Below are 25,219 nucleotides of genomic sequence, written 5' to 3' on the forward strand. Positions count from 1 at the left end.
AATTTTTTTTTTAATTAATAGACTTGCTTAATGCCTAATGTTAGATATTTTATGTAATATAAACTTCCTACTATATTTGAACAAACTAAAAAATACTGCCTTTGTTGCACGGCATGAATATGGCTCCATTCTCTAAAAGATTTTTGGGTAAAAACAGATTTAGGTGGAAAGTGGCCTCAAAGTCATCTGATCCATTCTCATGTCCAGAGCAGGATCAGCTCTGGTTGTGATGCATCTGACAACTTTCTAAAGCTTCTACCACTGAAGTTTTTCTGACCTCTTCAGACTCTCTTACAGTGCTTCACTATCCACAGCATTAGGAAGCTTTTTCTCAATGTCCAACGATCTCTGTACTGCAATTTACACTCATTAGTGTTAATCATACTGGCATAGTGGTAGAAAACATCCGTCTTTTCCTTTTCACAACAGCCTTTTTTGTGCCTGAACAAACTCTGATTGTTTCACCTTAAGGAGATTGATGGGATGGGTTTTTTGTTGGTTTGGTTTTTTTTTAAGTCCTAAGTAATGTTTTATAGAGCTCTGGCCATTGTCATACTGTCCTCTAGATTATTTCCGTTTGTGTTGTGTGTCATGTTTCATGTCTCTCTTGAAACTCTTTATCTAAAGCTGGGCACAGTACACTAGTGGAGACTGAGCAGCACAGTACTTTGGTGTCTTGCTGGCTAGCTTGTGTTCATACATCTTAATATGTCATTACATTTGTTTTTTCAGTAGCAATGGCATTCATTCTGTTTGGCTGGGGATTTGGTGTGTCTAACAGGTGCTTTTTTACAGCACCACTATCACAGGATCATAGAATGATTGAGGTTGGAAGGCACCTCTGGAAACTGAATTGGTGCTCAAGACAGCTCTTTGTGTTGCAGTGACTGGAGTGGGTTTTCTTGAGGCTAACACAGAATTCTTTTAAGTTACTGAATTGTAAAGGAAAATCTGTAGTTTCTTTTTAATATTTAATGTGGATAATTCTACTAAGTTTTGTTTCTCTGGTGGTATTGTCTTCATTTTAGTGCATTAACTGCATATTCACTTTTTACTAAAATGGCTGAAGAAAAAATTACTTGCAAATACCTGAGTGGGGCAGAGGAAAGAAAGACGGTAGCAAAAGAAGTACATTAGGATAGAGTACTCTGGAGTTCTGTGCGGTTAAAGTTGAGACAATTTACAGCTGTAACCGCTGTGGATGACACTGGCTTCAAGACTAGTTATTTAGTGTTTCAAATGGGCTAATTGGGCTTGTCCTTAGAAGACTGGTACCTGGAGTTTATATGAGAAATTGCAGAGTAACTAATACTGCATCTTTAAAAAGTTATTTTAAAAGCATTTTTTAGCACAGTTTTCATTTGATCAGTACTAACTTCATATATCCATAGCATTCCTAGTAATCCCAGGTGTGCTCTACTAATGTACCACATAGGAAAGGCCACCTTATTTCTGACTCTCACGAGATGATAGAGGGGTGATAGAGGCTGTTTCAATGCCCAGTTGTAGGTAAGAGTAAAATCTCAGCTCATGCATAAGCTTTTGTTTATGTTCATGCTGGAGTTGATTATTTCTTCTAAACTTGCTAACATTCGACAGTATTTTGGTTGAAGTTTGGACTTACTGGAAGCTGACTTAGAGGTCTCTACTCTTCCTGTTTCCAGCCAGGTACTATTTAAGGAACATTTATATGGAGCGATGTGTTGCAGGTTATGTAAGACAATTCTTAACTTCTGGAATAGTTTTCAGTGTTCTAGATAACGTAGTGCATTTTTAAAAATGAGTAATATTTATGTAAATTTATACAGATGTACATTTACATGTGTTTCTTATACAGCATTTAAACTTATTTTGACAGGTTGAAGAGATTAGAGAAATGGTAGACAATGACTTGGGATTCCAGCAAGCTCCTCTCATGTGTTACTCTAGAACTAAAACTCTTCTTTTTATTTCTAATGACAAAAAAGTCATCGGCTGTTTAATTGCAGAACATATCCAGTGGGTAAGTGATTGAAGTGGACAAAAGCAGTCTGGGTCAGTGCTTCATGACTGTTATTCAGACATGCCGAAACTATAGAATTACCTCAGAGTTTAAGTCTGGCCATTTAGCAGATAAGTATTCTGTGTATGCCTTTTCCACAGAGGAGGAGTTTTTTGGTGATAGACCATTCTGAAATATAGTAACTCATTTTTGTATAGTTGACACTGAGCTGAGACACATGTATGGTGTCATACTTGGCTCAGACCTGCTCGTCTGAGAGCTTGCTACAGCTGAAGGGTGGAATTTTTCTTCCTCTGCTATTCATATGCTAGCTATGGCTCTCCTCTTGCTTGTTGACAAACAGATTGATCTCCCTGCCCAGTGGAGATCCCATGTGGATGAAAAAGTGGGTATTCTGTAGGATTGATTGGAATTATCATGGGGTCAAACAGCTCCACAATGAACAGGAGAGGGCAGAACTGCACAGTGGAGAGCAGGACAAGAAATTGTAGTTTTTAGTTGCCATACTAAAAACTGATGTCAGAACTTTGTTGCATATTCTGTCTGTTCCCTTGTAAACTGTGGTGTTTTCTGCCCTCCCTTGGGAGTAGCAGACAAGAAGCAAAACAATCTTAGTCAAAGTCAGAAGTTGACGCAAGCAGTTGGGTACAAGTGATTATAAACATTGGATTATTTGTGGCTCTTACTTAAAATCAGATAATCTTTAGGGATTTTTTGGTTTAATCTTTATTATCTTCAAATTTTGAAACTGTGAAGAGAAGTTGAGACACGAGTATATATTCTTTTTGGTATGGCATTTTAGCAAGTAAGTATTATTAACTCAAATAAATTGTGCAAGAATTATTTTGTACAGTCATTAGTGATGCTTTTATAAAGTGACAAATATTTTTACATCATCTGCAGGGCTATCGAGTTATAGAAGAGAAGGTTCCAGAAGTCAGTTCAGAAAATGAGAAGGTCATATTTGAAAGACAGAAAGCATGGTGCTGTTCCACTTCTCCAGAGCCTGCTATCTGTGGGATTAGTCGAATATGGGTATTCAGCATGATGCGTCGAAAGAAGATTGCCTCTCGGATGATAGAGTGTCTTAGGTAATACCAAAGAAGTTCCTTGGTTACCTATGTTTTCGACAGAACTCAGTCCAGCACATTCATTGCTTTGCGTGTCTCAAGCCTGTATTAAGCTGCTCGTCATCTGGGGATGTAGATTTGAGTGCTGTTGACAGTTCCAGTATTAGGTGGAGTTCCAGGGCTGATGTTGGTATTCTGTGATAGCTTCTCTTTAGCAGAAGTCTTCCTGCTAAGTGCAGTCCTAATGAGTCACCCCAGCAGAATGTTGATGGACTTGGGTAAATTCCTCTGAGGTAATTACGAATGAAGTTGATGAGACTGTCTTTGGTCAAAGTGTGAGATAACCCAGATGTTAAGAACTGGGACCTAACTATTGGCTGAACATCAGTTCCTTAGAGATAGAAAAGGGGAGAGCACAGAGACAAGTGCACCAAACTATTTGATATAGCCTGGTGGCTTCCAACTGTGTTTTGGGGTGGGTTTTTTCTGCTTTAGTCAGCTGCACTGAGCTTATGAGATATTTTCGATTTCCATGGAGCTTTGATGAGAGTATTCAGCTGAATGCTAAGTGCTACATAGAATCATAGAATAGTTTGGGTTGGAAAGGACCTTAAGACCATCTAGTTCCAACCCCCCTGCCATGAGCAGGGACACCACACACTAAACTATGTCGCCCAAGGCTCTGTCCAGCCTGGCCTTGAACACTGCCAGGGTTGGAGCATTCACAACTTCCTTGGGCAACCTATTCCAGTGCCTCACCACCCTCACTGTGAAGAACTTCTTCCTTATATCTAACCTAGAGTTCCCCTGTTTAAGTTTAAAGCCATTACCCCTTGTCCTACCACTAGAGTCCCTAATGAAGAGTCCCTCCCCAGCATCCTTGTAGGCCCCCTTCAGATATTGGAAGGCTGCTATGAGGTCTCCACGCAGCCTTCTCTTCCCCAGGCTGAACAGCCCCAACTTTCTCAGCCTGTCTTCATACATAAAGACTCAGAACAGCCACATTACTGTTTAGATAAATGTTAAAATGTTGAATCTCCAAACCTTAGGGTTCTTCCACTGACATTTCCTAGAAGTTTAAATGTCTGTTTTGAGTAATGCCAAGAACTACTCGAAGCTTCTTATTGCTGGGCTGTCAGGTTTGTGACAGATGCTTAGCTAGCCCCATCTTGTTAGTGTTTGTGGCACAGGTACTGATTTGTCTGCCAGTCCTCCCCCTCCTGAGTATTTGAAAAGCTTAGCAAAGCTATCCTGCTCTGCAGAATGCATCTTGCCTGGCTGAGGAAACAACTAGAAAGTTCTTACTGGATGATGTTCTGTCTGAACTATCAACTGTAAAGCTGTATTCACATAAACACATTAACTTGATGACTTTGTTATATTTTTGGCTGATAGAATCACAGAATCATAGACTAGTTTGGGTTGGAAGGGACCATCAAAGGTCATCTAGTTATAACCTCCCTGCAATGAGCAGGGACATCTTCAACTACATCAGATTGCCCAGAAGTATATCCAGCCTGGCCTTGAATGTCTCCAGGAATGGCACATCTACCACCTCTCTGGGCAACTTGTGCCAGTATTTTACCACCCTCATCATAAAAAATTTCTTCCTCATATCCAGCCTGAAAGAAATCATGATTTGTAATTGTGTATTCAGTAGCTCCCTAGAAACTGTTTCTAAAGGCAAGATTTCTTCCCCAGAGTGATGCTGGAGTTGCTCCCTCAGTTCCAGTGCTCTAAGGGATCTTCAGAATCAATTTTAACAGTTTTTTTCAGTTAGTGAGGTCTCCATCTTCCTCTTAGCTGTGTGCTGCATCTTACCTTTTGCTATGCTCTGGTGCTTGTTGGTCTTCCATTAGCTCATGCCTACGTTAGTAGAAAACAGATTCACCAAGAAGAGCTTTATGTTATTCTGGTAGTTTGTAGAAAGGTCTGATGAGCTCTAGAATTGGTGTAAACAAGGGAGCCCAGAAGGTTGCAGAAGGCAAAGGAGAGGAGACTTGCTTTTTGATGACAGTAAGCGGTTAGATCTGCTCAGCTGAGAGAAACTTTGATGTGTGAAGTTTCTAAATGTCTTTCATAGCAAAGGGTAGTTTGAACAGGATGATTGTGGCAGCTCAGTCCTGACTTCAAAATGTTGAAGGGGTCCTAGCAAGCTTTTAAGTCTGTTTTGAGAATGTCTGCCCTGCTTCAGTCGAGTTTTCACAGCTGACCTGGAGTCACAAAACTTAAGTGTTAAGAACCTTGCAAAATCGTCTTCCTAAATACACTAAAGAGAAGGGAATAAAGCTGGATTTTGTTCTTTTCCTCAAGATTTAATGGAGATACCCATATGAGCGAAGTTCATACTTGCTCTGCAAGTACACGTAATCTTATTTTACAGGAATTAAAAAAATTAACTTAATGGGAGTTTCTTCTGTTTCCAGGGGTGAACGTTACTTCCTCCTTCCACTGGTCGAGGTCTCAAAGCTTGAGATCAGTTTTCTAACTAACTCTGCTCATGCAGCCACCCAGAAAAGCTCAATGGCACCCTTGGTTCTCTTTCTTCAAATAGAATAAAACGTAGAGAAAATATTTTCAGAAGAAGTTAAGCAAACTGAGCCTTCCTTTTCATGTAGTTATTGCTGAAAGTGAGAATTATGCCTTGAGGTTGTGTTCTGAGATGTTCTAAATTAACTCAAGATGTGTCCTCATCCAAACGGCAAGTGTTTCTTTCAGACGGGGGACTTGCAGTTTCATCAGGTCCTTTGAGCCTCCTCTATAAGCAGTCCAACTGGTGTTTCCATTCCTAATGGCTGTAGTCACAGTCCCAGAAGTTTCTTTTCTATGAAGAAATAGTTGGACTGAATTCAAACTTTGGGTTTTTTTAAACTCTGAAATTGAACTCTTGATGCAACTCACAAGCAATTGCTCTGTACAAATGTTTCTTCTAAAATACCAAACCTTACAAAAACCCTTCTGGGACAAGTGATCCTCCTTGCCCTTCGGAAGGAGGAGATTGGTTGTATAAATGGAGCAGTCTCCTCCTAATAGAGCTGCTTTCTTTTGAATGTCCATGACAATTAATAGTTTATGGTCTAATAACATAAATATTCCTGTGTTATTCCCTGAGGGTAATTTCTTTTTCTTTTTTCCCCTCCTTTTAAACAGGAGCAACTTCATCTATGGCTCATACTTAAGTAAAGAAGAAATCGCTTTCTCTGACCCCACTCCTGATGGAAAGCTCTTTGCAACACAGTACTGTGGCACCGGCCAGTTCCTGGTATACAACTTCCTCAATGGACAGCACCAGACTTAACCACTCCCGAAGGAATTCCGTTTTTATCGGGAGACTTCTGCCAAATGCACTGGGTGGGTGCAGACCTTCAGCAGAAGCCAGGGCCATTTTTATTACAGTGAACTCAGGACTGGTAACAACCGAGAGGTTGTACTATTTTATTAAAATTGTAAACAATGCAGTAATAGGCGAACTTTGTTTTTCTAAAAGAAAGATATTTTATTAACTTTTGCAAAAGTTTGATTGTATTTTATCTAGTTAGTCATGTTTACATGCAGCAGAAAATTGTTCATAGTGGACTGTAAACTAATGCAAAGACTCTAGTCTCCTTGATGAGTACATGCTGAAGTTCTTAATGTGGTGATATACCAGTGCATGACGGTGCTGTAGCACTGGTCTGCTGCCACCCTACCAGCAGTGGTTGCTGGCTGGACAGAGTTGGAGGTTACACTCAGTTGCCTTGAGGCAAGAAGCCTTCCAGTGGAGTCCTTGTGGGTGACAACCCTCAGAGACTGCACAGTGGTTCCTGGGGTGTGTGCTGGGCCCAACTGGCTTCGAGGGAGCCTGCGAGGTGGCAGCAGCATTGGCAACTTATTCTACCCCCCTGCCTCTTCTCCCCCAGATGAGCTGTAGGGTAAAAGGCAGAATGAAAGCCCCAGGAACTGGTGTAATCATCATTTTCCTTCAAGTACTGTACTGAGTATATACCTTTGTTAGTGGACTTCGCTTTGATACTTGTCACTCCTTCATAAATCTCTTTTAAAGGGTTTCTATGTTGAAAAACTGCTGTGGCCTTTCTTGATCTGTACATAATGTAGATAGGTTAAAAATAAAATACTTGATAGCTTTTTTTAAAGGTACTTTGGATGGTACTAAGTGTGAATGAATCTTCAGTGTATTTCGTACTTTTGCCTGTGAAATACTCCTTTAGTGGCTAATGGCAGCATGTGTTTTGAAGCAGTCTCTGGAGAACACGGAACTCCATTTGTGACAGTGCCTTTGTGGATCAGTGCCCCGGGAGCCCAATGTCAGCACATACAGAGCTTACAGTAAGGTGAGAGGTGATGCCTTCAGCCTCGAGTAACAGCTTAAAACCCTGATGAGGAATGTTTAACTAAATTTAAACTTACGGTTTAATTTTGAAACCCATGTGCAGTTTAGGTGTGCTTGTTCATGCTGTGCTGTCCTTAACCTTGGCCTAGAGGTAAAGCAAAGAGCTCACACCACCTCCACACTGCTACTCAGGCTGCTTACAGCTGCGGTAGCAGAACTGTGGTGAATTGTCATTTCCAAGGCGCTTGTGAGGAGAGCCTGAAGGGCTTTGTCAAAAGTGATGCAGGTTCACCAACAATCCAATGGTGACCGTCCCTGAAGGGCTTAGAAAGCAAGTGCACCTGTTAAGAGAGAGGCAGTCTTAAATGGTAACTTAATATATTCAAATTTAATGAAAGCACATTATAAACATACCATAGCCACAACTTCAGACAGTTTCAGTTCATAAACAATAACATGAGGTAGACTGACTAGTGAAGCTAAATTCACCAAGTTTTTGGTTAAGAAAACTTTACACTAGGAAAGCAACATTTTTAACCCTCTTCCAAAAGTCACAAAAAGCAATTACATAAGTTAAGCAAAAAAGCATCTGCATATGATTCTTTAAATCTTAGTTTACATTCAGATTTAACCTGTGAATAGACAAGAACATCTACAGGTAAAATATAACGCTGGCCAATTGAATACATTCATAGGGATGGCCATGAGAGTGAGGCTTAAAACCAAACTGGGATAGCGATGAGCTAAGTGTCAAATAATGCTGGAGCATGTTGGGAGGACAAGCCTCCCCCTCCAGTGCTGGCTCAGGGCAGCCTGGCCAGAGTGTTACCGAAACTCCTCGCTTCCAGGCAGGGGAGAGTTAAGGAGATGGGTTTACTATTACTTGGTAAAGGCAGGCAAATACACTGCCTAGCTGACAGTGTGCTCAACCTCAGGGACGATTTTGCACTGCTTCACCAGAGGGCGAACTCCTTGGAGTAGTCTCAGCACCTGGAATTTTAAGAACTTAGTGCAAACATCAAATAGACAAAAAAAAGGAAACCGTTTGTGAACACGTAATACCTGACGCTTCTACTCCACACTGAACTTGGGGTTGGCCCTAAGCCCTTCTGGCAAAACCAGAACTACCAGAATACATTCAGGTGCGTATCAAAAGCTTCAAGAAGCATCTTTTATATTCCTCCTTCTTCCAAGTGTTAAAACAGGTAAGGCAGGCCGTGTCTGAAGGAAAATTAAAAATACGTTTACAGAAATGGGTTGTCCATCAGAAATTTGCTAAATATACAGCATCAGAGCGAAGCTACCTTAACACAGACATATGCAAACCATTATCCTTTGGCCTCTGGCGAATATATTATGTTTTTTCATCTGTAAACATCTCTTTCCACAAGATAAAAAAAGTCGCTTAGTTAACACTATGCTTAAAAAACCACCTCAAGTATGACAACGTGCTCATTTCATTGCTTTTGGGGGAGTCAATTGATATTCCTGAAATGCTTTTCAGAACAGGCTGAGGTTTTATTTTTAATAAAGGGATGCAGGAATTCTTTTGTGCAGGATGATTATTTTTTCTGCGTGGAAACCTCAGCGGGGTAGCTCATGCTAACAGCATGAACAGAAGAGTAGCATTTCAGCTGAACCCTGCAACCAAACGCCACTGCACCGCACTCCTTCCAGAACAACTTCACAAGGATCAGCAATACGCTTGTAAGGAGAACAATGCGCGACTACAGCTACAGCCACTATTTACAGAGGCTAACCAAAAAAAAGTGTCAGGTGATGCATTCCAAGACCTTTGCTTCCGGACAGAATCTCTCCTGAGCAGTCCCAGCCCTCCGCTGGCCCTGTTGTGGGACACCACCTGGTTTGCTCAGATCCAGCCTGGGCATGTTGCCCTCCTGCACATCTCTTGGTATGCTGCTTCACGAATACCTACAAAGTGACAGACCCAGTCTTGGCTCTGCAGACAGCTGAAGTTGAGCAAAAAGGACATGGTGAGTAAGCTGCATATGGCCCACCACTGAGGCACCAATGTACAGGAGGACAATTTCCATATGCAAAGGAGGACAGCCCACAGGTTTTCGAAACGCTTGAGGAGAGTGAGAAACTGGAGGTGAGTTGCTGACGTGTTACTCTAACTGGGGTGGGAGCAGCTATGAGGAGCCTTTTGCTTTGTCCTCAGAGCTTAGGAGGGGGTGCCTAATGGGGTGACTAAGGGTGCTAAGGGGTGCCCGGTGCCTGCCACGCGTTTGCTGATTTGTTCAGGTTCAAGTAGTAAACTTTGAACACCTGTGGAAATTTTGCCAAAGACAGTTTCAATACATACACAATTACAAATTTCAGCTAACACTGCACAGAGAACAAGACTATTCCTTTTAATACAAATATCTACGTTATATTGTAGTTTCAAACCCCTGAGTATTCCTGTACCACAGCACAGAGCTGAAGAGACATGGTGGGCTCTCCTCTATACACCTTCAATAAATGCCACGTGCTGGGTTGCATTTCGTGTAACATTCAAGCTAGCAGCTGCCCAGAGCAGCTGCTTCTTCACCCTACCTCAGCTGAATATAAAAAGGATTCTTCTTCAACTGATTTATGTCCTCTTTTCAGATCCTACAGCTTGGCTGGCTGTGTGATCAGGGTCAGCGGTTGTGGCTGACATGAAAATAACTGGAATCCAGGATCCTTGAACTCATAACTGATGTGGTAATTTTAGCCTTAGGACTAAAGCCTACTTCGGAATTGTGGGGAATCCTTTCGAGCAGTCTAGATAAATATTGGTTGCACTTTGCTCCACAGTGATTGTACTTGTTTTAAAAAACAAAAAGTTCTTTTCTCTTTGTTAGCGGTGTCTTAGCGAAGCTTAGATATGGCGTCCAGTAAGAAAATAGAGAGGTTCATCATCACTACTGTTAGCAGTTTGAAACTCATCTCGAAGTCGGAACTGCCACTCGTCCTCCAGCTCCAGCCGGACTATCGTCTGCCGTAATGAGCTTCTGTCTTGACATATGACACACAAGGTGGCGCCTTCAAGTGAAAAAGTATGTGAGATTCTCAGGGTACCATAATAAATCTCTGATTTCCTTAATTTTCCTAAGCTATTTTGAAGAAATTTGGTCTAGTGGAAGCTGTCCCTTCCCATGGCATGGCGGTTGGGACTAGGTGATTGTTAAGATCTTTTCCAAGCCATTCTATGATTCAATTACCTACACCTGAATCCCAACAGGAACAGAGATATTACACAGTCCCAAAAGAAACACTCCACCTATTTCTTTTGAAAAGAAACAAGGGCAGCAGTAACTGAAAATTATGCAGCTGTTTAGTGAAGCTGGGTATGCCTCTACCTTCCCCTTTTATGCTGTGCTCTTACTTGGCAGGAAAGCACCCAGAGAGCTCAGCAGAGCCAGGAGATTACCTTTCAGAAACCGGAACCGCTTGAGGAGGTCTGCACCAACGAAGGAGTCGCAGAGATAGAGCAGCAGGCCGCTGAAGAACACCCCTTCACAGCTGACGTTGACTGAGTGCGGGCGCGAACTAACATAGCATATGGCCACCTGAAACAGAAGGGGAAAAGAAAGCAAGTACTTCTGAGGGAGAAAATGTCTAAGGATGACTTTAAGTGGAATGGAATATAACTTAGTGATAACGGGCAAGTCAGTTGGTGCTGGTCAAAATATAACCCAACGCGAATGCACTACTGAGCAAACTTCCCCTGGGAAGTAACACACGGGACAAACTTCTAGATTCAGTTTGGTCACTGAAGCACATTTTTTCAAGGTTCTATGTAATTCAGTTCAATTTTCTGCTTCTATATGAATTATAGCAACTGTTAAGATTAGTGAGGTTGTTCTAATAAGGATACATTTGCCAAACACAGTAAGCAGTTCGTGAGTACTGCAACTGCTGAGGCTTGGGCTCCTCCACGCTGGCACACGTCTTCTCTTGCTGACTGCAAGCATCACCTAAGTGGTTCCCAGCACTGGGGTGCTCCTGTGTTTCAGTGCTGTGATGCAGTTCTGCATCAAAGAGGTTTTTCTGTATCTTGCCACTGACCTTCATAAGATTTCCCAGAACAAAAACCCTCTTTAGACTTCCATCCCACTTCAGAGTCAGTTCAAACTGGTCTCCATATCTACATCTAAGGCATATCTGCATACTTTACCCTAGAAACCCGAGTTCATAAAAAGAAAGGCATCTGAAAGGCGAGCTGCGTTGCGAAGGGTGAGCTTCACAATAGTGAAGCAAGGATCATGTCAAACTCTCTCAGCCAAACCGAGTTTGTTGCAAGGACAAATCAAACGCAGATAATTAATAAAAACCTGTATGCTAGAACAGTGACCTAAAAAATTGTGAGGGTAAGTTCTGTACAGAGTACGCAGGACACTGAGTTCTGTCAAGAATGGCATCACTGTGAGCTCTTTGCATCATATGAAATACTAGTTCAGACAGACGTGTCAAATTCCTTTGCAAATCACATTGATCCATCACAGACCACTGGTCTCTACCCACACCAGCCAGCTAGGAGGCTTTACCACTGGCTCTTCCGGTGGAGTTAGTCCTTTAGCTCCCATAGCAGGGTCTCACTGTTTGAGACCAGTCTTCAAACACTACCCTGGCTGCTGAGGGTTCATAAAAGATGGGGTTTTCAACACCAGAAGGGTGCTGAAGTAAAGGTTTGCATTTACTTGTCCGCATCATCCCTTCAGGTATTTGGTACCTCGAGCCCGATGTTCAGGTAGCAGTCAATGGCCAATACCGGGTTCTTGAAGTTATGAATGGCTTTCGGGAAGAGTTTGTAGGTTGCATGTTGGAGGAATTTCTCCAGGAGGAACTGAGATGGAGCTGCCAACAAGGTATGCTCACTGTCAGGGGCGCAGACGTACTGAAGAGGCATTATTGGTGCCAGGCTGTCCGAAACCTGCAACGAAAGCAAGGGGAACCCCTTTTAACCCAGCCAGTAAGTGTATCTTCTCTGCAGGAGATCCTTTAGCTGGGGAAGGGATCGCCATGACATGGCAGGAAGAGAGAGAAAGCTGGGGGAAAGAATCAAAACTCCCCACTCAATTCTGACATAGCACCACAGCACAGAAATAAATGAACTCTGTGTTGTGTGGTTGCTAAGTATTTCTGTGGGTATCTGCCTACCTGAACAAGGGACATAAAATAGGGAGTTCAAACTGTCACAACACCCTTCGTCCTGCCTTACTCCTGGACAGTACAGGAAATGAAATGACATCCTGCTTGTGTGGAGTCATCCACAGAAAACATTCTCTATTGAGCTCTCTCACAGGCCACTCCATCACTACAGATTTCATTGCAACCACAATGAACCACAAGAAAAGGAAAATGCAGAAAATGACCTCCCAAAATACTCAAATCCAGGGTTTAATCAGTTAAATCTGAAATGTGGAGGTCATTTTTTAAAAGAGGGGTGGTGTGGGAAGTGTTTAAAACCAGCAGGAACACAAACCGTAAGATTCCCAGATTAAAATCAACCCTTTGAAGTATGCTTCCATTTAAAGCTGGCAAAAGTGTAACACGATCTGTATAAAATATTCAATATCCCCAAACCATTTTTATCAACACTTGGATTTCGCAGGTGGATTTCAGAAGGTTCCCATTTTCAGCGCCCTTCCTCAGGTCTCTTCTTGTCAGCAAGTGCATGGACTGAAAGTCACCACAAACCAGCAAACACTGGAAACTTGTAGCTGTGCTTAAATTTATAAAACTGGGGCCAGTACAACTTGCCTGTGGTATGTCAGATGTCAATTAACACACATTAAAACTAGAAGGATAGAGAATCTGTCATTCCTTGGGGAAACAGGTCCTGATTTTACTCTTCCTGTATGACAGGGCATACACACACTCACCATGATTTTTGGCTTAACGACAAAGTCCTTTTGTCCTCCAACCTGAATATGTTTCTTCATGACACTGAAGTTGTTGAAGCGGCAGATAAGGAGGCCGCTGCTGTTCGTCCGCAGATTGAAATCTACATCTTCACAGAAATACCTGGGCATTAAACACAAGATCACCCAATCAGCTGTGTGGCTGCTGCGTGTGAACGAACATGCACACTGCCGCTGCCAAAATGCACTGAAATGGGCCAAGGAGAGGTTTTTGGAGGCTGTCTGATGCGGTGCCTATACAAATTCTTTACACAGCTCATTCCTTCAGTGTAGGAAAGCAGTGGTGCTCATAGAATCATAGAATATTTAGGGTTGGAAAGGACCTTAAGATCATCTAGTTCCAACCCCCAATCTTAAAACCAAACAAAACTGCACTTTGCAGTGCGCCTGCATGCTTCTTTCCCATACCAAGCCTGGCTAGCCCTCTCATCCTCAGCATGTGCTGACATCAATCATTTCCTCCCCCTTTCCTTTTTTTTCTCTTTCTTTTTTAGTTCTTCTTTTAATAGATGATTTAGAACAGAGAAGCTCTGCAGTGACCAAACTCTATTTCTAACAAGCCAGTTTCATATAGCATAATTTTTGATGAACTGAATCAGCGGATGTGGCTTTGACAAATATTTGGCTATGGGAGACAAAGAGGCTGAGAAGTAACATTTATTTTGCACTATTCATGATGTAATTACTCACTTCTGTGGGCTGATTTCCACCTCATGATTCAACTGGATGTGAAATCAAGAGCTCTGGAAGTCACACCAGACCCCGGCTTGTCATAGAATGCTTTGGGTTGGAAGGGACCTTAAAGATCATCCAGTTCCAACCCCGTGCCATGGCCAGGGACACCTTCCACTAGACCCGGTTGCTCCAAGCCCTGTCCAACCTGGCCTTGAACACTGCCAGGGATGGGGTAGCCACAGCTTCTCTGGGCAATGTGTGCCAGGGCCTCAGCACCCTCATAGTGAAGAATTTCTTCCCAATATTTAATCTAAATCTCCCCTTTGTGAGCTTAAAGCCATTCCCCCTTGTCCTGTCACTACATGCCCTTGTAAAAAGTCCTTCTCCAGATTTTTTATAGGCCCCTTTTAAGTACTGGAAGGTTTGCACCGACAGACTGCAGTTCCTCACCCAAATATGTATAGATTGCTTACCTGTTCAGATCATATTGCACATTCTGGGTCAGGTCTATGTTGAGCAGTATAAAATCATGCACATGGCACCTGGAGAATGGAGCCTTCGTTTTCCTGGCATTCAGCTTGCTGTTCCATTTCTGAACACCCAGTATTGCATAATGAACAATCTTGGGGGTGGCTTCAATGTGTTGCAGGACACTCTTCAGAGACACATTCTTGCTGGAACCCCCAGGCTCCAGTGACTGGCTGCAAAATATGATCATATACCACATACAAACCTAGCTTATGATTTTTATATAGCATACACTGTGTATATATACACACATTCAGGTGTATACACAGAATCAGGAAATTCCATTAACAATCGAGAGTGTTTACTCTACATACTGTAAAAATATATACATTAATGCATATTTGTTAAACAATAGCCAAGTAATCTTACCCATCAATTTAGTCATTATAAGAAAATGGGCCTTTCAGCAGAACAAGGTCTTACACAGCAATTTAGAAAGGGAAAAGGAATTGCTTTACACACTATTTCTGGAATACTGTTTTCTGCGTAATGGACAGCGTAAGCGCTGAGAAAGGCAAGGGTTTAATGCCTTCTAAAAAGCTAAAGCTCCCAAAATAAACTGTTTTCATTAAGAAACATAAATTGAATCAAAACAAATCATGGGAGTAACATATTGAGAAATCACTCAAATAGCCACTAAAAGCAAGAGTGGTTTTAGACAAAGAGCAAGCACATGCAGAGGTTTGTTGATGGTACGGCCCGTGGGACACGGATGTAAGGCTAGAGCCAGGTGGAAGTGTTCAACAGCAGGAAGTTGAATGTTGGTGGTCAACAAGACAGATCTACAGCCTTCCTACTGCTCCAAGTGAAAGAGCTGATTTTGTGCATTTTAGACAATATAACTAATGTCTAAGTGTACTGTTCCTGAGATAGCCGAATCATAATTGAATGAATAATGTCTTCTGTGAGGCCCTCTGGACAGGCAGCCTGGTGTTATTACATCAAAGCCACTGCCAAAAGCTGTTTGTGCTTAGCAATATTTCAGGTACATTAAGAGCAGCTCCAGCAGTCCAATTTTTCCAGTTGTCTGGTCTTCCATACCCCGTCAGATGCTAGGCATGAGCCTAAAAGTCACAGGTGTGCTGCTGTCTCTGCTGGATCAGAGCAGGGCCCCCAGTGCTGGGTGGTTACCTACCTCGACTGTTCGTGGGCACTGTGCATGTTCCACAAGACGCAGGAGTCGTCCATGACCACGATGAACGGCCACACGCACTGGCGCTTGACTCCCAGTTCCTCCAAGCGGTTCCGTTCCAGTTCTAGATTGTGGTAGGACAGTTCCTTAATAAGAAACCTTGCAGCACCTGAGAAAATACCATCAAGAGATCTTTATTAGACTTTATCACTCTCTTTATTAGACTTTATCACTCTCTTTATTAGACTTTATCACTCTTTATTAGACTTCATCACTCTTTATTAGACTTTATCACTCTCTCTTCCCAGAGAAAGGTTATACCAACATCTGCAGTCATTACCCTTTGTGAATCGTAGAATGGTTTGGGTTGGAAAGGACCTTCAAGATCATCTAGTTCCAACCCCTCTGCCATGGGCAGGGACACCTTCCACTAGACCAGGTTGCTCAAAGCCCCGTCCAACCTGGTCTTGAACACTGACAGGGATGGGGCAGCCACAGCTTCTATGGGTAACCTGGCCCAGTGTCTCACCACCCTCATAGTGCAGAATTTCTTCCTAATATCTAATCTAAATGTCCCCTCTGCCAGCTTAAAGCCATTCCCCCTTGTCCTGTCCCTAAATGCCCTTGTAAAAAGTCCCTCCCCAGATTTCTTCTATTTTAAAAAGAAATCAGTATGTCCCTTTTTCAGTGTGAGTAAATCCAGAAGGCAGATACCAAGAAGACTGGACATTTTAAGAGACTGTGCAGAACATGATTTTGTGGGCATTAATCGAGTAACTTGAACCAGGAAGGGACTGAGATTCTAAACCTGAAGCTACTTAAAACTTCTTGCAGGAAGAACTCAGCATCCATAAAATTGAAGTCCAAAGTTCAAGCCCTCAGTGTTCAGCTGCAGTTAATGTTTAGCTTCAGCTAACTAAAGGAGTTGCAGTCTGAAAAATCACATATAAAATGTCTAGAATGAGCATTTACACAGCAGGGCTGAGTGAACGTGGCCTATAAAACATCAGATTTTAAACTGAGAAGGCAGTAATTGGTGCAAATGTATATTCCACATCCCTAACAGCAGTTCTTACACATCACTGTATTTTGCACTGACACTGCTGCTGTTACTACAGCATATCAGGAGCTGCTGCAATGTTTCCTTCAGCCACACAATCCACATTGTCCAACATGGATTTTGGTATCTTCACACCAATGCATTGAAGGTGTTTCTTACCTACACCAGCATTGTTGAACATGCCGGGCAGGACAAGCATGATGTGGTTGGGCCAGTATTTACGGTACAGTGGCATTTCATACTCTTTCACTACAAGGAGATGAAGGTGGCTGATGCCTTCCATGGCATGGTAGAGGTTCAACAGGCCATGCTCATGACGTCCACTTGATGGAGTGAAGATAGGACTCTTAACTGCATTCAAATTCTGCTGGAACAGAAGGTATTTTGACCACATTAGGTAAAAATCAGGTAATTCCTGATATGGATTTTTATTTATTTATTGTTTATACTGCATTTTAAGATTATTGAGCATTGCAACACATGAGAACTGGACACCGGGAATGAAAAAAGGGATGATTGTTCCCAAAAACTCCAGTTCTAAGGACTGTCGGGCCAGAATTATGCAAAGCACATTAAAACAAAAGGAACACATAAAAAGAAAGTATACACCCTCTACCCCCAGCCAACCACCACTGACTTGCAAACCTCTGTCAAGTTGACTGCATTCAGCACACGCAGCCAGCAGACAGGTAAGAGCGGCACACGCACCTTGTCAGACACGAGAGGGAGACGCATGCTTTCTAGGTGTTTTCCCTGCTTGCTGAAGACAAAATGGTTCTCTTTGGACTTGGGGATTATAAAATGCAGTTGAACCTCTTCTCCTAGCATCGAGGATGAAAACGTGAATGCATGCAGAGTGGAGTCAGAGATCTGCACACAAAGAAAAAGATGAAAATTTGTAAGCAAGTAACACATAAGGCACCCCATGGCACCTGCTCTTACAGTCACAACACTGGAAGCCATCAGAGAAGAACATCCTAAACATTCCCTTTCAGTAACTGAAGTTAACTCCATTATATTCTCATTTTCCTCTGCCACAGTCCACATTACTTAGGCACGTAACTGGCCTTGCAATTAAAAGACTCAGTTTTCTGTACCAAACCAGTTTGGCCAAACTGGACTCTTCTCAAATACATTTGAGCTGGAAATTATTTATTAATATTTACAAGAAGCTGGAGAGGGACTTTTTTACAGGGGCATGTAGAGACAAGACAAGGGGGATGGCTTTAAGCTGACAGAAGATAGATTTAGATTAGATATTACAAAGAACTTGTTATTGTGAGGGTGGTGAGACACTGGCACAAGTTGCCCAGGAAGTTGTGGCTGCCCCATCCCTGGCAGTGTTCAAGGCCACGTTGGATGGGGCTTGGAGCAACCTGGTCTAGTGGAAGGTGTCCCTGCCCGTGGCAGGGGGTTGGAACTGGATCCCTTCCAACCCAAACCATTCTGTGATTCATAAGATTCTATGAAACAAACTGTCCAAATAACTTTTCCCAGAAGATTCCAAGAGCAGTGTACCGTGCGGGTGCCCCGCCACAGCAGAATGCACGGCCATTCAGACACTTCAGCAGCAGCATGGCTGCATTAGTACACTATTTTTCCTGTGGCAATACTCTCCTAAGCAGCTAGGTGACCAAAGCAGACCACACCATTAACAAGGCTATGAAGAATGTGGGTGAGCTTAAGCTTGCACAGCGCTTCACTGAACTGTGTAAATGTATACAAAGTACCTACGCATCTGATAAGATTTGATTCTACAGAAGCATTTGTCTTAGTACAAGGTCAAATCATTCACTCTTAGCGATCCGCTTTCTATAATCTTTACTAAAGAATTGAAGGAATTATCCTAAGTAAGGTTGAAAAATGAAAGGGGCTTTATTTAGGTTCTGTTAAAGCATTTAAGAATCTCCCTTTATAATGCTTACTACCCAATGACTCCCCTTTAGATGTGTAATTTCTCTGAGTTCAATTATAATTCTATATACACAACTCACACATACAAGTAGATGTTTACATTTATTACTACTCATTATGTTTGACCACATACACAAAGATGTCTTTTGGGAGGAGTGTCAACATACTTAATGAAGTATGAGGTTTAAATCAGACCTGCTGGTGCTGCTCCTAGGTAACTGGCATTGTACAGTGCCAGGTCAGTGTGTCTACACTGTGACAGCTTGATAGCAAGCAAGGAAAGAATGACTTGAGATAAGAAACTTCCATGCAAAGTGTTGTTGGTGGTTAAGAAATAATGTCTGAGCTATTAACCAGGATAAGTCTTACCTGTCAGTGTCCTGTGAGCATAACTGTTTGCTTTAGAGATCAAAAGTTTTTTAACTAGACATTTAAAAATTATCATCACTTTTGTCCAGTGACTCATAAGCTACTGCTGAGAAGCATGCACAGTTACATATAAAGGGAGGAAGAAGTAGGCCTTCCAGTCTCCCATCACAGGTGACATCTGAGCAAGACAAGCATCTCAATTTTACAATCCTCTCCCACGAGATACTGCGAACCCTCTGGGCAGGCTGAATAATGCTTAGGCTTGAGACAACTAGTCACAACATTCACCCTTTGTCAGAGGCAGCAGGAGAGGAGAACTGCTCATGCAGAGCGCAGCAGACACAGTTGATGCTCCAGGGTCTGTAGCTCAGTATCTCCCCTGAGAATGGAAGAATTAAACAATTCCATCTCAGGGAAGGTGAAAACATGAGTCCTGACACCAGAGCCATACACCTGGAGGGACCACAGAAAACTCCATGATGCAGTTTACCCTTGGACCTTAACACCAACCTGTACGGTAGGATTAATGTCCATATACTGATGGCACTGCTCACAGTGGTGGAACGTATTGTAAGCTGCATATTTAGTCAACATCATGGACACAGTCTCCCTTTTCTTAGGTTCCTCTGATTTGGTTTCTTTACTTGTTTCTGTGCACAAACAAAAGAAGTAACAGAAATATTACAAGTGTTTAAAACCAGAAATGTGATCCCAGTAACAACTGTCAAGAACACACAAATTGTTTTGTTCTGTATAATTTTGGAGATTAAAGGCTCTTGTGAACACATGGGTTCAACTGAACCAATAAGAACTGATTCTTTGTAGGAAAGTATTCCTAAAAAACTCTACATTTTACCCACCTTGTTTCACTCTTGAGAGTTGTTCCGTGTATACGGGACTTACAGTTCTGTACTTGGGGTCATGTACACTCAGGTCAAAAGACATTTTGCTGAAGCTCTCGATGTCCGGCCAGTGGTCATTGCTAGACTGGCTAATTTCACTGTTCTCTGTATGATCTGCAACAACACACTTCGGGTAAGCAGTAGCAGATACTCCCTGAATGGTGTTTACATGATGTTTGCTGATCTGCGATTGCATAGGAACTCACACAGGTGCACACAGAGACGTCTTTGAACATCATATATATTACCAAAATTGAAATTATAATCCATACAAAGCCACTTCAAAGAAATGGCAATTCCTTGGAAACTGCATGCAGGTGAAGAAGCCTCATAGGTATCTTCTTTCTGCTCTGCTCCTTACTGAGCTGCTGAGGTATAAGTCACTCTGGTTTAAGCATAAAATGCTCAAATGAATGGCCCTATTTGTGCAGAAGATACAGGCGTAGTCTCAGTCTGCTTTGTGGTGGAATGAGGAGCACTGGGTAAATGAGAAGCAAAGTATCCAAAGGCAGAAGGAAGGAAGCAAAGAGAAAGAAGTTGTGCACATTTATGAACTAGTAGCTGGTGTTACATGACAGACAGCAGGAGACACTCTTCTGTTACAGAACAGTATATGGCCAGCAAGGATCAACTTGAACTTCTTTGATCCAAATCTAAAGTAGAAAATCAAGTTTAAGTAATGAGCACATAAGAAAGCACTGGCCAAAGAAAACAACTTTGGACTGCAGTTGAATGTGAGTCAATCAGTTTAAAATGAGATGCAAGAACACACAGAAGTCGGTGTGTAACTGAGGTCACTGATTTTAGAAAAGCAAATTCAGGTGAAACGAAGGTTGGGTCTACAGACAGGCACATGCTCACCCTGCCCTGACTGACACAATAGGATGTGAGCCAGCAGCAGTTTAGAGTCCATTAACCTCCCTGACACTGTGTTACGCTCGAATTAACATCTGGCTCAGGTCAGGTGAGGCGTTTTAGTTTGTCCATACAGACGAATCCTGAGAAAGCTCAGTCTAAGTCAGCTGGCCTGAGAACACCAGGGACTTGCCCATGAATGAGACTTGGACTTCTTGCAATTGCAGTTGCCAAACAACCAGTAGCCAGCATGTCAAGCAAAATAAAAACATGAGGCGGAAGGGGCTTCAGAGGGTCTATACCAGAAGGACACTAAGAACAAACAAAGTCCATGAGGAATGGAAAAAGCTCACGAGTGAAAGAAGTTTTATCTTAAACATCAACAGAGTGAGGCAAAGAAAAGCTTTGTCAAATGTCAAGAGGAGGTAGACCTCAGAAAAGTGGATGAAAATAAATAATCGTTTTGCTATATCACCTTCACTATATAAATTAATAAAAGGTTTACTATAAGCCAAGATGGAAGCAAAACTAAAAGCTTGATACACACTCGAAACAGAGAGAAGGAATAATCTCCATGCCAGTTTTCTGAAAGAACAGGCATGTGACATGTGGCGGGAGACTGGCTGCAATGCAAACATAAAGTATACATTATCACCATTTAAGAGAAGACAATAATCTATAGAGCTCTGGTTCCATTACTTTGACCTTGGTAATATTCAAAACTTGGTGAGGGTGAAGGAAATAATGAAAGATATTGAAGTAAATGAAAAATATAGTGAAATGCAACTGAAGAAATCAGTTGCTTGACTGAAGAAATCCTGTGTTACTTTCATGATACAGCTATGATGTACCTATTTCTCTAAACAAAGGAAATACAACACATCTTATCCTTCTTAAGTATTTGATATGATACTACATGACAAGGTATTAGTACAGCTGAAGACAATGGAGACAGTGAATGGTCCGTAAACTGAAAAAGTTGATTAAACAGAAGATGGCAGCATGTAACACCATAAGCATTAAGGCATATGGAGATTACCAATGAAGGTAAAAGGTCAGAGGAGGGACATACCGTTTAATATTTCCCCTAAAGTCACCAACTCAAAAAACCCTATTGGCTTAAGTTTGCTGGTGGCACATTCTAAGAGTCACTGTCAATATGGGGAAGGAATCAACGATCATCCACAAAGAATTCAACGTGCTCAAAACCAGTTCCAACAAAAACCGGGTGATATTTAACATTAAAAATATGAGTCATATGTACAATCAATGACTAATAACAAGCATTTCTGCAGCAGGTTGTGAGCACCTCGGTTGGAAATGACTGAGTTGCAGAAGAACCCACAAGCACAAGCTACATATCAGTGCCAGGGAAATGGGAGAATGGAAAAGATAAGTGCAATCATTGGTTTCATCAGTCATGGGGCTTTCAGTGGGGGCAAGAGAACACACAAGCCAACCCAGGAGTACAGTGGGTTGGCTACGCACCCCACAGAATGCCACACTCAGTTCTGGTTACCCATGTACCAAAAGGATAAATTGAAATTTGATGTGCAGGCAAAGAGCTACTAAGGAGAATGGAGAGCCTGTCATTTGTGAGGATCCTGTATGAAGATCCAGGCTACCTAGATGAATGCTGACAGAGGGTAAAACTGCTATCTGACTACACCATAGAAGTAAACATCAAAGAAGAGAAAAAGTATTTTAATTTAAATTATTATTTTCTTTGGTCCAAAAGAGAATGTTTATAACTGGGACAGGAACATCTTTGGGTTGGAGAATAAAATAATATTTTCAATCATCAGAATACTAAGGCTCTGGAAAAGCATTCCAACAGAAGTAGTGGGAGCAAAAAAAAGCCACAACCAAAACCACAAACAAACCCAGACAACTCTTCTGATGGAGTTCCATGCATTCCTAGCTGGGGTGTGACACATCAAGCCAGACAGCATAATGCAGAACTTCTTTTACATTTTGATATTTCATCCGAAGTTTCTGGGGTACTTCAGTTCAAATAATGAGGGAATAACAGCCCCCAAAGCTCCAAATCAAAGGAAAATATATTTGTTCTTCACTTAATAGCATTTTCTGAGCAGAAATACAGATCAGTCTTTCCAAAGGTTTGACAAGAATGACATTTTCAGGATGCTAGTCTAATGGTCATGAGATTTATGCACCATGGTGTTCTTTTCACTACAAAACCACAGAGTTATGTAAATAACACCCTGAAGAGGACTCATTTCTGAAAGGATTTGTGCTTCTAAAGGCGAATTCCTGCCACAGCAGTTAATGGATCCGTGAGAGCCATCAAATGAGCACAAATCCAAAGAGGTTCCCCCTCCCCTTTTTCCTCAGCATAAGATCTGTAAACTGCAGACAGAGAACAGTCTTACTGAAAATTTGCATTTAATTTATAAATAAACATAAATAGTAAGAATGTTTTAGCCAGAAACTAAATGTTCGTAAATATCCTGTCTGCTTAAAAGCAACCGGTGCTTAAAAACTAGCAAGGAGTGAGAGCATGAGCAGATCTTGCCCATTTACAGTTCTGTGTTCACTTTCATTTTAGTGTTATCCAAGTATATCGATCCAAAACACGTGTAATAGTTCTCAGCTAAGCCAAATATAAAATTTATGGGTTTATATAATATATATTGAAATACACACAGACACCCACAGTAAGTCTAGCTACACACTAATGGACAGGACAAGTGGTAGGTCTAATTTATAGTCTTTCTGTGAGCCTAAAAATTTGTCACTGCTGAATAATACATAACAGAGGCTCTTTATAATATATATTAAGAACGATTACTAAATACTTACTGGCATTAATTTCTTCTTCATCATACACATCTACTTCCAGCAACCGGATCAGCATGCGGAAGAGAATCCTTAGGAACTGCAAGTATGAGCCGGTCTTTCCCACCTGAGCCAGAGATGGAAAGAAGTCTAAATCTCAAATCAGACTAACACGAAGGAAGGCTACATTTCAGGTAAATGTCTTTAGGTTCACCCCATTCTAGCTCTGCCTGAAAACATAACAAGACATAATATTCCCCATTATGATGAAGAGTATTACAAAATTGACCCGCGAGCACAACCTGACCCACAGCCTGTATCACCTTTGCGTGCAGGGAGATGGGCAGTGATAACTGCTGCCCTACCGATTGCTCATGGCAATTTTATGCCCAGTATCAGCCACATGTATTTCATTTAGGCTAAAATACGACGTACAGCATCACCCCTCCTCTCCTTATCACTTCTGGCATGGACTTAACCTTAAAATTTGACTGATTTTTGACGTCAAAACACACTGCTGCATGCAACCTTGCAGGGTGCCTTTACAGTATGAGCTGCAGTACTCATCATTGGTCTCCAATCCTGCTAATAAGGCAAGAGGAAGGAACTGTTCTCTTACTTGCGGTGGTCCTGTCAAAAGCAGCCGCCTGGGGTGAAAACTCCTTGAGCCAGACGCCTCGCCCTGATTGCTGAAGTCCGCGTGGTGCTGTCGGGCTGTCGTCCACTGCCTGTAGTAGAGAGACTGTTCTTCACTGCTCATGTCCTTGTGAAGCAAAGGCCTCAGAGAGCCTACCCAAGACACGTCAGCGTGAGGCAGGAGCGACGAGGACGAAGGCAAATTCCCACTTTTTTGTGAGCTCAGGAGACAATAGGCAGCTTTTGACAGGATGACGATGCGTGGCAGCGCAGCATGGAGCGCCTTGCTGTCTTTGGCCGAGTGGGCAGGCCACTGGAACGTCTGGGAGACCGAAGACAGCGATGACAGTTTTGAAGTGGTGCTGCTCGCCATCTGGTTACCCAGGGAGTCACATTCTTGTTTCAGGGTCTCTCCAGCTGTGAAAGTTCCCTCATCTACTGAGCTGTGCGCCACAGTCTGAAAGTTAAGTGAGGGTGCTTGCTTCTGAGACTTGTCCGCAGTGCTTGAGGAGCTCACACCGTTGTCAGCCAGAGAACCTGGGGAAACAGAGAGCAGGCAATGAACAGATACTGGCCAGCATAAGAAAATCATGAACTCATCTGATCTATGGGACAATCCCAGCATACAAATACTTCTGTTCAGTGAGCGCTGCTGTGGCTTAGGGCAGTGAAAAGAAATCATTGACATCTGTCTGTCCCTCTTGCTGGAGAGGCAACAGCCCTTCTGCTAAGGTTCAGAGTCCAAATAACAACAGTCCCAATCCCAATCTCTGAATGTTAACTATCATTTCCCTTTTGGGATTTGGAATTTCATGGTTCGACTTTCTAAAATTCAAGTGTAATATACCACTGTATACATAGATCAACTTGACCTTCCTTTCTATGGAAAACAGAGTATTCGTTTCACTGCAACTTTAATGTGAGCTTGGCTATGCTCCCTCCTCCATACCAGTCAGGTTTAGTTAGTGTATTGGAAGATCTGGTGCATGGCAAAGATACAGTTCAGCTGTCTCAATACCTTGAACTTGTAGGGAA

The 25,219-nt window shown here is 42.2% G+C and overlaps 2 protein-coding genes across 2 annotated transcripts in view; one reads left to right on the forward strand and one right to left on the reverse strand.

Annotated features, from left to right (window-relative positions):
* The window catches only part of ESCO1 (establishment of sister chromatid cohesion N-acetyltransferase 1), a 29,893-nt gene extending 23,157 nt beyond the window's left edge, over window positions 1-6,736 (forward strand). The window contains exons 9-11 of the mRNA XM_010009862.1: window positions 1,859-2,002; window positions 2,906-3,093; window positions 6,223-6,736. Of these exons, the coding sequence (XP_010008164.1) occupies window positions 1,859-2,002; window positions 2,906-3,093; window positions 6,223-6,370 (480 nt within the window). The 3' untranslated portion in view covers window positions 6,371-6,736. The remainder of the gene's footprint in view (window positions 1-1,858; window positions 2,003-2,905; window positions 3,094-6,222) is intronic.
* Window positions 6,737-10,151: 3,415 nt separating this feature from the next.
* Window positions 10,152-25,219, reverse strand: part of GREB1L (growth regulation by estrogen in breast cancer-like) — a 61,403-nt gene continuing 46,335 nt past the window's right edge. The window contains exons 21-32 of the mRNA XM_010009864.1: window positions 24,168-24,721; window positions 23,573-23,675; window positions 19,853-20,008; window positions 19,503-19,642; window positions 17,418-17,579; window positions 16,869-17,073; window positions 15,653-15,818; window positions 14,463-14,690; window positions 13,276-13,417; window positions 12,123-12,323; window positions 10,821-10,959; window positions 10,152-10,432 (exon numbers count right to left, since the gene is read on the reverse strand). Of these exons, the coding sequence (XP_010008166.1) occupies window positions 10,269-10,432; window positions 10,821-10,959; window positions 12,123-12,323; window positions 13,276-13,417; window positions 14,463-14,690; window positions 15,653-15,818; window positions 16,869-17,073; window positions 17,418-17,579; window positions 19,503-19,642; window positions 19,853-20,008; window positions 23,573-23,675; window positions 24,168-24,721 (2,360 nt within the window). The 3' untranslated portion in view covers window positions 10,152-10,268. The remainder of the gene's footprint in view (window positions 10,433-10,820; window positions 10,960-12,122; window positions 12,324-13,275; window positions 13,418-14,462; window positions 14,691-15,652; window positions 15,819-16,868; window positions 17,074-17,417; window positions 17,580-19,502; window positions 19,643-19,852; window positions 20,009-23,572; window positions 23,676-24,167; window positions 24,722-25,219) is intronic.

The sequence above is a fragment of the Nestor notabilis genome, unplaced genomic scaffold (genome assembly GCF_000696875.1).
Source record: "Nestor notabilis isolate BGI_N333 unplaced genomic scaffold, ASM69687v1 scaffold9682, whole genome shotgun sequence".
Lineage (NCBI taxonomy): Eukaryota > Metazoa > Chordata > Aves > Psittaciformes > Psittacidae > Nestor > Nestor notabilis.